Source organism: Nerophis lumbriciformis, linkage group LG23, assembly GCF_033978685.3.
Source record: "Nerophis lumbriciformis linkage group LG23, RoL_Nlum_v2.1, whole genome shotgun sequence".
Classification (NCBI taxonomy): domain Eukaryota; kingdom Metazoa; phylum Chordata; class Actinopteri; order Syngnathiformes; family Syngnathidae; genus Nerophis; species Nerophis lumbriciformis.
In genome coordinates, this window is record NC_084570.2 from 736814 (window position 1) to 752216 (window position 15403).

General features: G+C 42.3%; 1 protein-coding gene across 5 annotated transcripts in view; it reads left to right on the forward strand.

Annotated features, from left to right (window-relative positions):
• LOC133622527 (nck-associated protein 5-like) overlaps positions 1-15403 on the forward strand; it is a 298294-nt gene that overhangs the window by 223286 nt on the left and 59605 nt on the right. For all 5 annotated transcript variants that reach the window (XM_061985349.1, XM_061985347.1, XM_061985348.1 and 2 more), the window contains 2 exons: positions 3947-4120; positions 15134-15202. In XM_061985349.1, the coding sequence (XP_061841333.1) occupies positions 3947-4120; positions 15134-15202 (243 nt within the window). The remainder of the gene's footprint in view (positions 1-3946; positions 4121-15133; positions 15203-15403) is intronic.

Below are 15403 nucleotides of genomic sequence, written 5' to 3' on the forward strand. Positions count from 1 at the left end.
GGGAACATATTCTAAGTAGCACAGACTAAGTTTAGAGTTATTTGGACACTAGGGGAACATATTCTAAAAAACAAAGACTTCATTTTGAGTTATTTGGACACTAGGGGAACATATTGTAAGTAACAACGACTTAATTCTGAGTTATTTGGACACCAGGGGGACATTTTCTAAGTAACACAGACTTAATTTAGAGTTATTTGGACACTAGGGGAACATATTCTAAGCAACAAAGTCTTCATTTAGAGTAATATGGACACTAGGGGAACATATTCTAAGTGACAACGACTTAATTTAGAGTTAGTTGGACACGAGGGGAACATATTCTAAGTAACAAAGTCATAATTTAAAGTAATATGGACACTAGGGGAATGTATTCTAAGTAACACAGACTTAATTTAGAGTTATTTGGACACTAGGGGAACATATTCTAAGTAACACAGACTTCATTTAGAGTTATTTGGACACTAGGGGAACATATTCTAAGTGACAACGACTTAATTTAGAGTTATTTGGACACTAGGGGAACATATTCTAAGTAACACAGACTTAATTTAGAGTTATTTGGGCACTAGGGGAACATATTGTAAGTTTCTCACTTTCACAGTGCTGGTACTAGTATTTTTATTGTTTTTATTTTAACTTACTCAGTGGCCTAGTGGTTAGAGTGTCCGCCCTGAGATCGGTAGGTCGTGAGTTCAAACCCCGGCCGAGTCATACCAAAGACTATAAAAATGGGAGCCATTACCTCCCTGCTTGGCACTCAGCATCAAGGGTTGGAATTGGGGGTTAAATCACCAAAAATGATTCCCGGGCGCGGCCACCGCTGCTGCTCACTGCTCCCCTCACCTCCCAGGGGGTGGATCAAGGGGATGGGTCAAATGCAGAGGACACATTTCACCACACCTAGTGTGTGTGTGACTATCATTGGTACTTTAACTTTAACTTATTTGGCCCCATGGTGGCTAATTGTTATAATTACACAAATAAAAGCAGAGACTGATTGTTTTTGGGCGCTCAATTACGTGGAAGTTTATGGCGGCGTGGCGCAGTTGGAGAGTGGCCGTGCCAGCAACCTGAGGGTTCCTGGTTCGATCCCCGCCTTCTACCAACCTCTTCACGTCCGTTGTGTCCTTGAGCAAGACACTTCACCCTTGCTCCTGATGGATCGTAGTTAGGGCCTTGCATGGCAGCTCCCTCCATCAGTGTGTGAATGTGTGTGTGAATGGGTGAATGTGGAAATAGTGTCAAAGCGCTTTGAGTACCTTGAAGGTAGAAAAGCGCTATACAAGTATAACCCATTTACCATGGTAGCAAACGAAAACCGAGGCATAATTCCAGTGAAAATGACCATCCAAAACCGTGCAAAAACCGAGGTTTGGCTGGTTGTTGCATTCTCGAGTGCCGATAGCCTAAATTCTGTCCAGAACATTCTATTATTAGTTTTGATTGTCATAGCGGGGGGTCGCAGCATACTGCGAGGTTTTGTTCTCCCGGGAAGCAATCGGACTATTCCGGACAAGGCGTGAAGGTAGGAACATATTTAATTATTCAACTAACACTCAACGAAGTACAAAAAAACAGAAAACAACCCGAAGGCAAGCGGAAGCTAAGGCAAAAAACTTAGGACATGAAACATGAAACTATAGACATGAAAACAACTAACCGAACTATGGCATTGAGCAACTAGCACGACTGTGGAATCAGACATGGAACGAGCAGCATGAACTAAGCAATGACGCCAGGATGACTGACTGGCAAAGACAGGCTTAATTAATGGTCTTCTTGATTAGAGCAGGTGCGTGTCCCGAACACCAGAGGCAGGTGAAACTAATAAGTCGCCATGGTAACTGAACATGGTCGTGGAACTGTGGACCAGCTCTATACTCTCGGCAGGGTCCTTGAGGGTGCATGGGAGTTTGCCCAACCAGTCTACATGTGCTTTGTGGACTTGGAGAAGGCATTCGACGGTGTCCCTCTGGAAATCCTGTGTAGAGTGCTCAGAGAGTATGGGGTATCGGACTGTCTGATTGTGGCGGTCCGGTCCCTGTACGATCAGTGTCAGAGCTTGGTCCGCATTGCCGGCAGTAAGTCAGACACGTTTCCAGTGAGGGTTGGACTCTGCCAAGGCTGCCCTTTGTCACCCATTCTGTTCATAACTTTTATGGACAGAATTTCTAGGCGCAGTCAAGGCGTTGAGGGGATCCGGTTTGGTGGCTGCAGGATTAGGTCTCTGCTTTTTGCAGATGATGTGGTCCTGATGGCTTCATCTGGCCAGGATCTTCAGCTCTCACTGGATCGGTTCACAGCCGAGTGTGAAGCGACTGGGTTGAGAATCAGTACCTCCAAGTCCGAGTTTATGGTTCTCTCCCGGAAAAGGGTGGAATGCCATCTCCGGGTTGGGGAGGACACCCTGCCCCAAGTGGAGGAGTTCAAGTACTTAGGAGTCTTGTTCACGAGTGAGAGAAGAGTGGATCATGAGATCGACAGGCGGATCGGTGCGGCGGCTTCATTAATGCGGACGCTGTATCGATCCGTTGTGGTGAAGAAGGAGCTGAGCCGGAAGGCAAAGCTCTCAATTTACCGGTCGATCTATGTTGCCATCCTCACCTATGGTCATGAGCTTTGGGTTATGACCAAAAGGACAAGATCACGGGTACAAGCGGCCCAAATGAGTTTCCTCCGCCGGGTGGCGGGGCTCTCCCTTAGACATCTCTACGCTGCTGACCCGTCTCCGCTCGGGATGGTGTCCTGCTGGCCCCACTATGGACTGGACTCTTACTATTATGTTGGATCCACTATGGACTGGACTCTCACAATATTATGTCAGACCCACTCGACATCCATTGCTTTCGGTCTCCCCTAGAGGGGGGGGGTTACCCACATATGCGGTCCTCTCCAAGGTTTCTCATAGTCATTCACATCGACGTCCCACTGGGGTGAGTTTTTCCTTGCCCGTATGTGGGCTTTGTACTGAGGATGTCGTTGTGGCTTGTGCAGCCCTTTGAGACACTTGTGATTTAGGGCTATATAAATAAACATTGATTGATTGATTGAGATAGGGTGAGAGGTGGTTCAGGCATCTGGTCAGGATGCCACCGGAACGCCTCCCTAGGGAGGTGATTAGGGCACGTCCACGGGGAAGACCCAGGACACGTTGGGAAGACTCTGTCTCCCGGCTGGCCTGGGAACTCCTCGGGATCCCCCGGGAAGAGCTGGACGAAGTGGCTGGGGAGAGGAAAGTCTGGGCTTCCCTGCTTAGGCTGTAGCCCCTGCGACCCGACATCGGATAAGCGGAAGAAGATGGATGGATGGATGGATGGATGGTAATTAAACAAACAAGGGAGCGCAAACAGGAACTAAAAGAGTCCAAAACTAACAAAAAATAACAAAAACATCAACCAGACCATAGATCATGATATTGATAGCAATTCAAAATGCGAGTCAGTGTCATTCCAAAAACTAATTACACCAGCAAACATGTTTGGTTCTCCTGAGCAGTTTTAGAGTATTTTAGATTTACACTTTGCAGATTTCCCATCTCCTCGTGTGTTCTGTGCCAACCTCAGCCTTCCCAATTAGAAGAGTCGTTAATGAGATGCCAGGAAGACCTCGGTCTCCATCAAAGAGGGCTGGCAGACAAACGCAGGAGGGCCGAGCGAGAGCGCCATCAAGGTCGCTGCAGTAATTTGGAAAACAAGAGATACATGATTAGGGATTATGGGATGTTTAGTTGACGCTGCCTCCCCGTCGGCCCATCTGCCCATTCCATCCCCTCCCCCGGCTTTCATCTTGTCTTTCACTTTCTCTTTCTTCTGCGACTTCTGCGATTTTTTGATTTTTTTGTTCCATTCGTACCCCATCTGCTGTGGCATCTCCCTGCCAAATCCCCCCCCCCTCGTCTCCCAGCGCCTCTAACCTGGTCTTTTTTTTCATTCCTGCGCCTCAGGAGAAACTCTCCGAGGAAATGCACAGGCTGCACGACTGCCCAGAAAAGACCAGCCCCCTGCCGGCGACTCAGACCGGGCAGGGATCCGCGATGCCGCTGCACGCCGACGTCAGCCAAGCAGATGCGGATGATGACAGAACCAAGCTCTTGTTGGAACGCCTCAAGAACCTGGAGGTATACTTCTCTACCTGCGTACCGATTCACACACACATTATACTCCGGAGTAGGGTTGGACGGTATACCGGTATTAGTTTAGTACCGCGATACTAATGAATCATAATCATACTTGCCAAAGTTGAGACCTCAGAGTTCGGGAGATTGGGGGGGGGGGAGTATATGTATACCATATCATACCATACCATACCATACCAACTTTATTCATAAAGCCCTTTAAAAACAAGCATAGTTGAAAAACAAAGGGCTGTACACCACAAAGAAATAGAGGCAAAGGACAGACTAAAAAATAACATTTAAAAGAGAAATAAAAATACAAATTGAAAAAGCAAAAATAAATTACCCTAAGAACACTTTGTTAGATAAAAAACAGTTTAAAAGTTAAAAACAGTTAAAAAAGTTAAAAGCTAAAAACAGTTTAAAGTCTCATGCTGGGTTAAAAGCCAGTGAATAAAAATATATATAGCTAGAATTCACTGAAATTCAAGTATTTCTTATACATACATATTATATATATATATATATATATATATATATGTCTTAATAAGGTTATCCAAAAAATAGTGCTCGATACCGTAGTAGAGCGCAATATATGTATGTGTGGGAAAAAAAATCACAAGACTACTTCATCTCTACAGGCCTGTTTCATGAGGGGTTCCCTCAATCATCAGGAGATTTTTTCTGATGATTGAGGGAACCCCTCATGAAACAGGCCTGTAGAGATGAAGTAGTCTTGTGATTTTTTTTCCCACACATACATATATTATATATATATATATATATATATATATATATATATATATATATATATATATATATATATATATATATATATATATATATATACATTGCAAAAAGTCAGTGTTCAAAAACAAAAACAAAAAATACAAAAATAAGGGGTATTTTATTTGAACTAAGCAAAATTATCTGCCAATAGAACAAGAAAATTCGGCTTGTCAAGACTTTCCAAAACAAGTACAATTATCTAACCTCAATGAAACCCAAAATACCTTAAAATAAGTATATTCTCACTGATAACAAGTGCACTTTTCTTGGTAGATTTTTTTTTTTTGAGCTTTTTGCTCAATATGTTGAAAAATATTCTTAAATGAAGTAAATGCTAGTGCCATTATCTTGACATAATGATATGCGCTCGGCATCATGATTTTTTTTTTTTCATGCTTGAAATAAGAAATGATTACTTTAAAAAAGTAGTTTTATACTTGTGAGTGTTGATGACACAGCTTTGCAACAGTTGATATTCTAGTTTCAAGCATGTTTTACTCAATATAGGTCATCAAATCTCAGCAACAAGCTGTAATATCTTACTGAGATCATTTAGGACCAAAACACTTAAAACGAGTAAAACACTCTAACATAAAATCTGCTTGGTGAGAAGAATTATCTTATCAGACAGAAAAATCCTGGGAGAACAAACCTCGCAGCAAGCTGCAACCAAACCGTGCCATAGATAGGACATATTGAAACAGAAAGTAAACAGATATTAACAGTAAATGAGCAAGTAGATTAATAATTCATTTTTTACCACTTGTCCTTAATAATGTTGACAAAATGACAGAATGATAAATGACACAATATGTTACTGCATATGTCAGCAGCTAAATTAAGAGCCTTTGTTTGTTTACTTACTACTAAAAGACAAGTTGTCTTGTATGTTCTCTATTATATTTAAGGACAAACTTGCAATAAGAAACATATGTTTAATGTACCCTAAGATTTTTTGTTAGAATAAAGCAAATAATGAAATTTTTTGTGGTCCCCTTTATTTAGAAAATAATAAAAAATACATGTTGGTACCGGTACCAATATATTTGTATCGGGACAACACTACTCTGGAGATAATTATTCAGCAGAGGGTCATTTCCTGTTGCTCTTTGAGACTGACATTTTGTCCCGTCACGCTACGCCACGTGATGGACGCCCTGCTGGAGCAAGGTGCTTTACATCTCTTGCATCTGCAGCCAACCCCTCCATTGACTATAGCTGAACCTGCTCCATCCTCTGGGAACTTTTTAGGGACCGCAATGTCCCTTTGGGACAGAGGACCCTATTATATTTTGTACGTTTTATTCTTTATTATTATTAATCTGCCGCCTCTTTGAGCTGTAATTTGACCCCCTTAACATGCTTCAAAACTCACCATATTTGACACACACATCAGGACTGGCAACAATTGCCATCTAATAAAAAAAACCCAAAAAAAAACCAAAACTCAAAATTGCGCTCTAGCGCCCCCTAGGAAAAAACACAGACAAAACTGCTTGTAACTTCCGGTAGGAATGTCGTAGAGACATGAAACAAAAACCTCTATGTAGGTCTGACTTAGACCTAGATTTCGTACACTAACATCCTTCAGCAAAAATCAACAGAAAGTTGTCAATTCCCCCTTCAAAACAAACATTTTGTAAAAACAGTCACTTTTGCCTCTTTGAGCTGTAATTTGACCCTCTTAACATGCTTCAAAACTCACCAAACTGGACACACATCAGGACTGGCAAAAATTACGATCTAATAAAAAACCCAACCCCAAAACTCAAAATTGCGCTCTAGCGCCCCCTAGGAAGAAAACTCAGACAAAACTGCCTGTAACTTCCAGTAGGAATGTCTTAGAGACATGAAACCTCTATGTAGGTCTCACTTAGACCTACATTTCGTATAGTAACAACACTCAGCAAAAATCAATACGAAGTTTGCAATTCCTCCTTCAAAACAAAAGTTTTGTAAAAACCGGTCACCTTTTTTCAAACATTATCTCCTCTGAGCGCGTTTGTCGTGTCGGCTTCAAACTAGCACAGGAGAGAGATTGAACCCTTCTGATTAAAACTTCAAGAAAGAGTTTTAATTACTGCTCCGGTTTTGATTTTATGTGCCGTCAAAGTCGATCCTGTCCATCGCTGCTTGCAGCTTTAATTTTTATTGTTGTAGGTCAGAAAGCACCAACAATGATCCCATAACCTTTTGTACAATAGAACAAAGTCACATTATTTGCCGTAAATTAATTCAGTAGGTCCTCGGTCTACGTACGAGTTTCTTTCCTAGGTGTAAGTAACTGAATGAACTCTATGTCCTGTTTTTTAATCGAGGAATGTGCCGATGAATGGGCCACCGATCTACAACACCCAAAACCAGTGAAGTTGGCACGTTGTGTAAATAGTAAATAAAAACAGAATACAATAAATTGCAAATCCTTTTCAACTTATATTCAATTGAACAGACTGTAAAGACAAGATATTTAACGTTCGAACTGGTAAACTTTGTTATTTTTTGCAAATATTAGCTCATTTGTAATTTGATGCCTGCAACATGTTTCAAAAAATCTGGCACAAGTGGCAAAAAAGAGTGAGAAAGTTGAGGAATGCTCATCAAACACTTATTTGGAACATCCCACAGGTGAACGGGCTAATTGGGAACAGGTGGGTGCCATGATTGGGTATAAAAGCAGCTTCCATGAAATGCTCAGTCATTCACAAACAAGAATGGGGCGAGGGTCACCACTTTGTCAACAAATCCCTGAGCAAATTGTTTAAGAACAACATTTCTCAACAAGCTATTGCAAGGAATTTAGGGATTTCGCCTTCTACAGTCCGTAATATCATCAAAAAGTTCAGAGAATCTGGAGAAATCACTGCACAGAAGCGATGATATTACGGACCTTCGATCTCTCAGGCGGTACTGCATCAAAAAGCCACATCAGTGTGTAAAGGATATCACCACATGGGCTCAGGAACACTTCAGAAAACCTGTCAGTAACTACGGTTCGTAGCTACATCTGTAAGTGCAAGTTAAAACTCTACTATGGAAAGCGAAAGCCATTTCTCAACAACACCCAGAAACGCCGCCGGTTTCGCTGGGCCCGAGCTCGTCTAAGATGGACTGATGCAAAGTGGAAAAGTGTTCTGTGGTCTTTATAAATGGTTGATTTATATAGGCTAGTAAGGTAAAGTTTTGTACCTGACAAGTTTCGGCTATCTTGCTTTTGCACCTCTGATGAAGGCTGCAGAAGCAAGATAGCCGGAAAACTTTACCTTACTAGCCTATATAAATCAACCATTTATAAATACACAATAGTAGGCTAAATGAACCTCTTCAACATGTTCTGTGGTCTGACAAATCCACATTTCAAATTGTTTTTGGAATCTGTGGACGTCGTGTCTTTCCGGAACAAAGAGGATAAGAACAATCTGAAAGTCTAAAAGGCAGCATCTGTGATGGTATGGGGGTGTATTAGTTCCCAATGCATGGGTAACTTACACATCTGTGAAGGCGCCATTAATGCTGATAGGTACATACAGGTTTTGGAGCAACATATGTTGCCATCCAAGCAACATTATCATGGACGCCCCTGCTTATTTCAGCAAGATGCCAAGCCTAGGGGTTGTACAGTATAGTACCGCGATACTAATGAATCATTTACGGTACTATACCGCCTCTGAAACCCATTTTGGTACCCGGTACCAAAATATCGGGACAACACTACCAGGAACACAACGGCCATGGTAAGGATGGTGGATACGAACCCGGAACCCTCGAGTTGTTTGCCCAGCCGCTCTACTACCTGAGCCACTTGTTTGTGAGCCTCTGCTACAAGAGGTGCTTAAAGTGCTTCTTGAGAGAATCACTTGTTCCTTGTTACATTTGTGCTCATCTCCTAAGCTTTAGGGATTTAATTATCCTCTTCTCTCGGAATCTTTGGGGCTATAATTACGCTCTCTACAGCGTTCCCAATGAGGGATGGCGAGCTCCTCCTAAAGGGCAGAGGGTGAGCGGCGCCCGGCCGGCTGACAGCTCCTAACACGCTGCCGGCCTCTGACAAATTGAAAACCCCCAGAGATCAATAGTGCTCTGACTGGTCCCTCGTCAATTGGAGGAGATATTCTTATTAGATCTGAACCCCAAAGTTCAACATCATGACTCGCGTTCCCTTGACCTTTTCCTCTGTAGTACCTCGGAGAGTTTTATCGGCCGCGCTGCCTCGACGTTGACCTTTCATTGCTGTGTTCACCTCCTTCACTGTGTTGCATCACATGTACGGCCGTGGTCAAGAGTTGACATACACTTGTAAAGAACATCATGTCATGGCTGTCTTGAGTTTACAATCATTTCTAATACTCTTATTTTTTTGTGATAGAGTGATTGGAGCACATACTTGTTGGTCACAAAAAACTTTGGTTCTTTTATGAATTTATTATGGGTCTACTGAAAATGTGACCAAGTATACATACAGCAATGTTAATATTTGCTTACATGTCCCTTGGCAAGTTTACCTGCAATAAAGCGCTTTTGGTAGCCATCCACAAGTTTCTGCTTGAATTTTTGACCACTTCTCCAAACATAATGCTGGGTATTGTGGCCAAACAGCTTAATTTTTGTTTCATCTGACACATACTTGCCAACCTTGAGACCTCCGATTTCGGGAGGTGGGGGGCGTGGCCGGGGGTGGGGCGGGGCATGGTTAAGAGGGGAGGAATATATTGACAGCTAGAATTCACCAAGTCAAGTATTTCATATATATACAGTATATATATATATCCTGAAAATATGCAAACAAAACTGTGTTTAGATAATTGATACTTCAAACTTGCATAAATAAATCTTAAGGAATATAACATAACTTGGCTTCTGAGCGCTTCAAAATGTAATGAATAAAATGCTAAAGTTGTTGAAAACAAACAATTATTTCAATAATTAAATAGGTCATTTTAAATGAATTATTATCCATCCATCCATCCATCTTCTTCCGCTTATCCGAGGTCTGGTCGCGGGGGCAGCAGCCTAAGCAGGGAAGCCCAGACTTCCCTCTCCCCAGCCACTTCGTCCAGCTCTTCCTGTGGAACCCCGAGGCGTTCCCAGGCCAGCCGGGAGACATAGTCTTCCCAACGTGTCCTGGGTCTTCCTCGTGGCCTCCTACCGGTCGGACGTGCCCTAAACACCTCCTTAGGGAGGCGCTCGGGTGGCATCCTGACCAGATGCCCGAACCACCTCATCTGGCTCCTCTCCATGTGGAGGAGCAGCAGCTTTACTTTGAGCTCCCCCCGGATGACAGAGCCTCTCACCCTATCTCTAAGGGAGAGCCCCGCCACCCGGCGGAGGAAACTCATTTTGGCCGCTTGTACCCGTGATCTTGTCCTTTCGGTCATAACCCAAAGCTCATGACCATAGGTGAGGATGGGAACGTAGATCGACCGGTAAATTGAGAGCTTTGCCTTCCGGCTCAGCTCCTTCTTCACCACAACGGATCGATACAGCATCCGCATTACTGAAGACGCCGCACCGATCCGCCTGTCGATCTCACAATCCACACTTCCCTCACTCGTGAACAAGACTCCGAGGTACTTGAACTCCTCCACTTGGGGCAAGATCTCCTCCCCAACCCGGAGATGGCACTCCACCCTTTTCCGGGCGAGAACCATGGACTTGGACTTGGAGGTGCCGATTCTCATCCCAGTCGCTTCACACTCGGCTGCGAACCGATCCAGTGAGAGCTGAAGATCCTGGCCAGATGAAGCCATCAGGACCACATCATCTGCAAAAAGCAGAGACCTAATCCTGCAGCCACCAAACCGGATCCCCTCAACGCCTTGACTGCGCCTAGAAATTCTGTCCATAAAAGTTATGAACAGAATCGGTGACAAAGGGCAGCCTTGGCGGAGTCCAACCCTCACTGGAAACGTGTCCGACTTACTGCCGGCAATGCGGACCAAACTCTGGCACTGATCATACAGGGAGCGGACCGCCACAATCAGACAGTCCGAAACCCCGTACTCTCTGAGCACTCCCCACAGGACTTCCCGGGGTACACGGTCGAATGCCTTCTCTAAGTCCACAAAGCACATGTAGACTGGTTGGGCAAACTCCCATGCACCCTCAAGGACCCTGCCGAGAGTATAGAGCTGGTCCACAGTTCCACGACCAGGACGAAAACCACACTGTTCCTCCTGAATCCGAGGTTGGACTATCCGGCGTAGCCTCCTCTCCAGTACACCTGAATAGACCTTACCGGGAAGGCTGAGGAGTGTGATCCCACGATAGTTAGAACACACCCTCCGGTTCCCCTTTTTAAAGAATTATTGTGATAATTTAAAATTAACTATTTCAAATATGTTCATTTTAATGTATAATTCTATGGCTGGATGTAATAAGGAGTCAGAAAAAATACAAATAAAAATACAATTAATTTTGATGTTTTTAGCAAAATAGAGTAAACATTTAGTTATTTTTTATTTGTTTAATTAATAAATATATTTATTTTTAGGTAAGATAAACATAATAATACAATTTATCTCTAGTCTGGATGATTTAGTTCTTGTCACCCTGTTGTCCTCCCGTCTTGAAAAAAGGCTGTCCTCACTCAGGTCCGCAAGGACCTGGAGGGGGCGTGGCCTCCAGCTCCGGCTGAAAATCAGGAGGTTTTCGGGAGAATGTTTGTCCCGGGAGGTTTTCGGGTGAGGCGCTGAATTTCGGGAGTCTCCCGGAAAATTCGGGAGGGTTGGCAAGTATGATCTGACATCACATGGACAAAGATAAGACCTTCTGGAGGAATGTTCTGTGGTCAGATGAAACAAAAAATTGAGCTCTTTGGCCACAATACCCAGCAATATGTTTGGAGGTGAAAAGGTGAGGCCTTTAATCCCAGGAACACCAGGCCTACCACCAAGCATGGGGGTGGTAGTATTATCCTCTGGGCCTGTTTTGCTGCCAATGGAACTGGTGCTTTACAGAGAGTAAATGGGACAATTATCCTCAAATTCTTCAGGACAAGCTATAATCATCAGCCTGGAGGTTGGGTCTTGGGCGCAGTTGGGTGTTCCAACAGGACAATGACCCCAAACACACGTCAAATGTGGTAAAAGAATGGCTAAATCAGGCTGGAATTAAGGTTTTAGAATGGCCTTCCCAAAGTCCTGACTTAAACGTGTGGACAATGCTGAAGAAACAAGTCCATGTCAGAAAACGAACACATTCAGCTGAACTGTCAAGACGAGTGGTCAAAAGTTCAAGCAGAAGCTTGTGGATGGCTACCAAAAGTGCCTTATTGCAGGTAAACTTGCCAAGGGACATGTAAGCAAATATTAACATTGCTGTATGTATACTTTTGACCCAGCACATTTGCTCACATTTTCAGTAGACCCATAATAAATTGTTTTTTTTCCTTCTTTATTATGCATTTTCGGCCGGTGCGACTTATACTCCGGAGCGACTTATACTCCGAAAATTACGGTATTTAATGACCACACACCATACACCCCCCCTACACATTTCTATTACAAATAAGATGTCCGGGTCCACTGGACCCGGGGCTAATAGAAGTGTGGAAACTGATGTTCTGTGTACCACACACACACACACACACACACGCACACACACACACACACACACTTGTATTTGTTACCTTCTTGAGGCCTGGGAAAAAATGCCCACCTCTTTAGAACCACCCTTTCTAGATATATTAACAGTAGTATTTACAACATTAATTATATAAACATACATGAGTTGGAATTTCACAAGAAAAAGGTCGCAATTTCACAAGAAAAACTTATAATTTTGGCAGTTTTACAATAAAAGTCGTAATCTTATTCAACAAAAGTCGATTTTATTTTACAAGAAAAACTGAACATTTTTGCAATATTATGATAAAAGCTGGAATATTACTCAATAACAGTTGAAATAGACCTACTCAGTGGCCTAGTGGTTAGAGTGTCCGCCCTGAGATCGGTAGGTTGTGAGTTCAAAACCCCGACCGAGTCTTACCAAAGACTATAAAAATGGGAGCCATTACCTCCCTGCTTGGCACTCAGCATCAAGGGTTGGAATTGGGGGTTAAATCACCAAAAATGATTCCCGGGTGCGGCCACCGCTGCTGCCCACTGCTCCCCTCACCTCCCAGGGGGTGATCAAGGGTGATGGGTCAAATGCAGAGAATAATTTCGCCACACCTAGTGTGTGTGTGACAATCATTGGTACTTTAACTTTAACTTTCAACTTCATGAATGTTTTTTTGTGACCAACAAGTATGTGCTCCAATCACTCTATCACAAAAAAACAAGAGTTGTAGAAATTATTGGAAACTCAAGACAGCCACACTGCAAAAACTGAAATCTAAGTAAAATGAAATATCTCAAATAAGGGTGATATTTGCTTCTTTTCTGTATGATAAGATAATTCTCCTCACTAAGCAGATTTTATGTTAGAGTGTTTTACTTGTTTTAAGTGTTTTGGTCCTAAATGATCTCAGTAAGATATTACAGCTTGTTGCTGAGATTTGATGACCTATATTGAGTAAAACATGCTTGAAACTAGAATATCAACTGTTGCAAAGCTGTGTCATCAACACTCACAAGTATAAAACTACTTTTTTAAAGTAATATTTTCTTATTTCAAGCATGAAAAAAAAAAAATCATGACTTTGACACAATTGTGTCTCATAATTAAAACAGATGACAGCCAAATGGACTTTGCTGTTTTATTTTCAATGAAACAATAGAAAACACGTACTCATATAGTAGTACAGTTGGCACAGTACAGTAAACTGACAGTTAATATTTAAACATTTAACATTTCTAACAATTTTGAACAGAAATAGTTCATTCACATTCAGATAAATTCTTCAAAATTACAATAAAAAAATGTTTGGCCAGGGGCCGGGCTGTATATATGCGCACTAATTGACTGAAAGAGCACGCACTTGACGCGATGATGTCATGTTATCCATGGAAAAATGCATTTTTAGACAATATGATTTGCCTGAGCGGCTAGGAGACCTTGAGAGAAACAAGCGGTTGCCTTGTTGCCTTTCCATTAAGAACAATAAATTAGTTTTTAGTATAAGTTTGCTGGTTTCAAGAGTGCATATCATTATGTTAAGATAATGGCACTAGCATCTACTTAATTTAAGAATATTTTTCAACATATTGAGCAAGAAGGTTGTTGTTTTTTCTACTAAGAAAAGTGCACTTGTTATTAGTGAGAATATACTTATTTTAAGGTATTTTTGGGTTCATTGCATACTTGCCAACCCTCCCGGATTTTCCGGGAGACTCCCGAAATTCAGCACCTCTCCCGAAAACCTCCCGGGACAAATTTTCTCCCGAAAATCTCCCGAAATTCAGGCGGACTCAGGTCCTCCACAATATAAAAAAGCGTACCTGCCCAATCACGTTATAATTATAGAATGATGGAGGGCGAGTTCTTGGTTTCTTATGTGTGTTTATTGTTAGGCAGTTTCATTAACGTCCTCCCAGCGTGGCAACAACACACAACAACAGCAGTCACTTTTTTGTATACCGTAAAGCAGTTCGTCTGCCGTAAACAGCGATGTTGTGTCACTCTTAAACAGGACGATACTGCCATCTAGTGCATTTGATGAAAGCACTTTTGTGCGTGCCACACAGCAATGCACCATCAGAGAGGGTGTTCAGCACGGTTCGAAAAATAGTGACAAGAGAATAGAACAAGGATGGACAATTCAACCCTTAACTCAACAATGAGTAGATGAGTGTTATGTGTGTGTATATGTGTAAATAAGTGAACACTGAAATTCAAGTATTTCTTTTATATATATATATATATATATATATAATAAAAAAAATAATATATATATATATATATATATATATATATATGAAATACTTGACTTGGTGAATTCTAGCTGTAAATATACTCCTCCCCTTTTAGCCACGCCCCCAACCACGCCCCCGTCTCACCCCGACCACAATCACCCCCACCCCCTCTCAAGGTTGGCAAGTATGGTTCATTGAGTTTAGCTAATTTTACTTGTTTTGTAAAGTCTTGACAAACCAAATTTTCTTATTCTATTGGCAGATAATTTTGCTTAGTTCAAATAAAATACCCCTAATCATTTTATTTTTTTTCTTGTTTTTGAACACTGACTTTTTGCAGTGCATGACATTATATTCCTGACAAGTGTATGTAAACTTTTGACCACAGCTATAAACCATATGAGCACTGTCTGAACCTACCACATTTTCCCACCAGGAGAGGAACTCATCCTTGGCCTTGGAGAATGAAAGCCAACGGGAGCAGTATGAACGCTGTCTGGATGAGGTGAGTGGCGTCCTTCACATCCCAAGGTTAACCAGTGAAACATGTTGTCCGCGCTCTGTAGAAAGTTGAAAAACATGTTTGTTTTTGTTAAAAGAAATAAAAAAGACAACGATGGGTGCACTGTGGTTGTTTGTGAGCCTGTGCTGCTCAGGGAGCAACATGAGGCAACACTGCTGGCTGAATCACAGTGAGTGGGAGTTC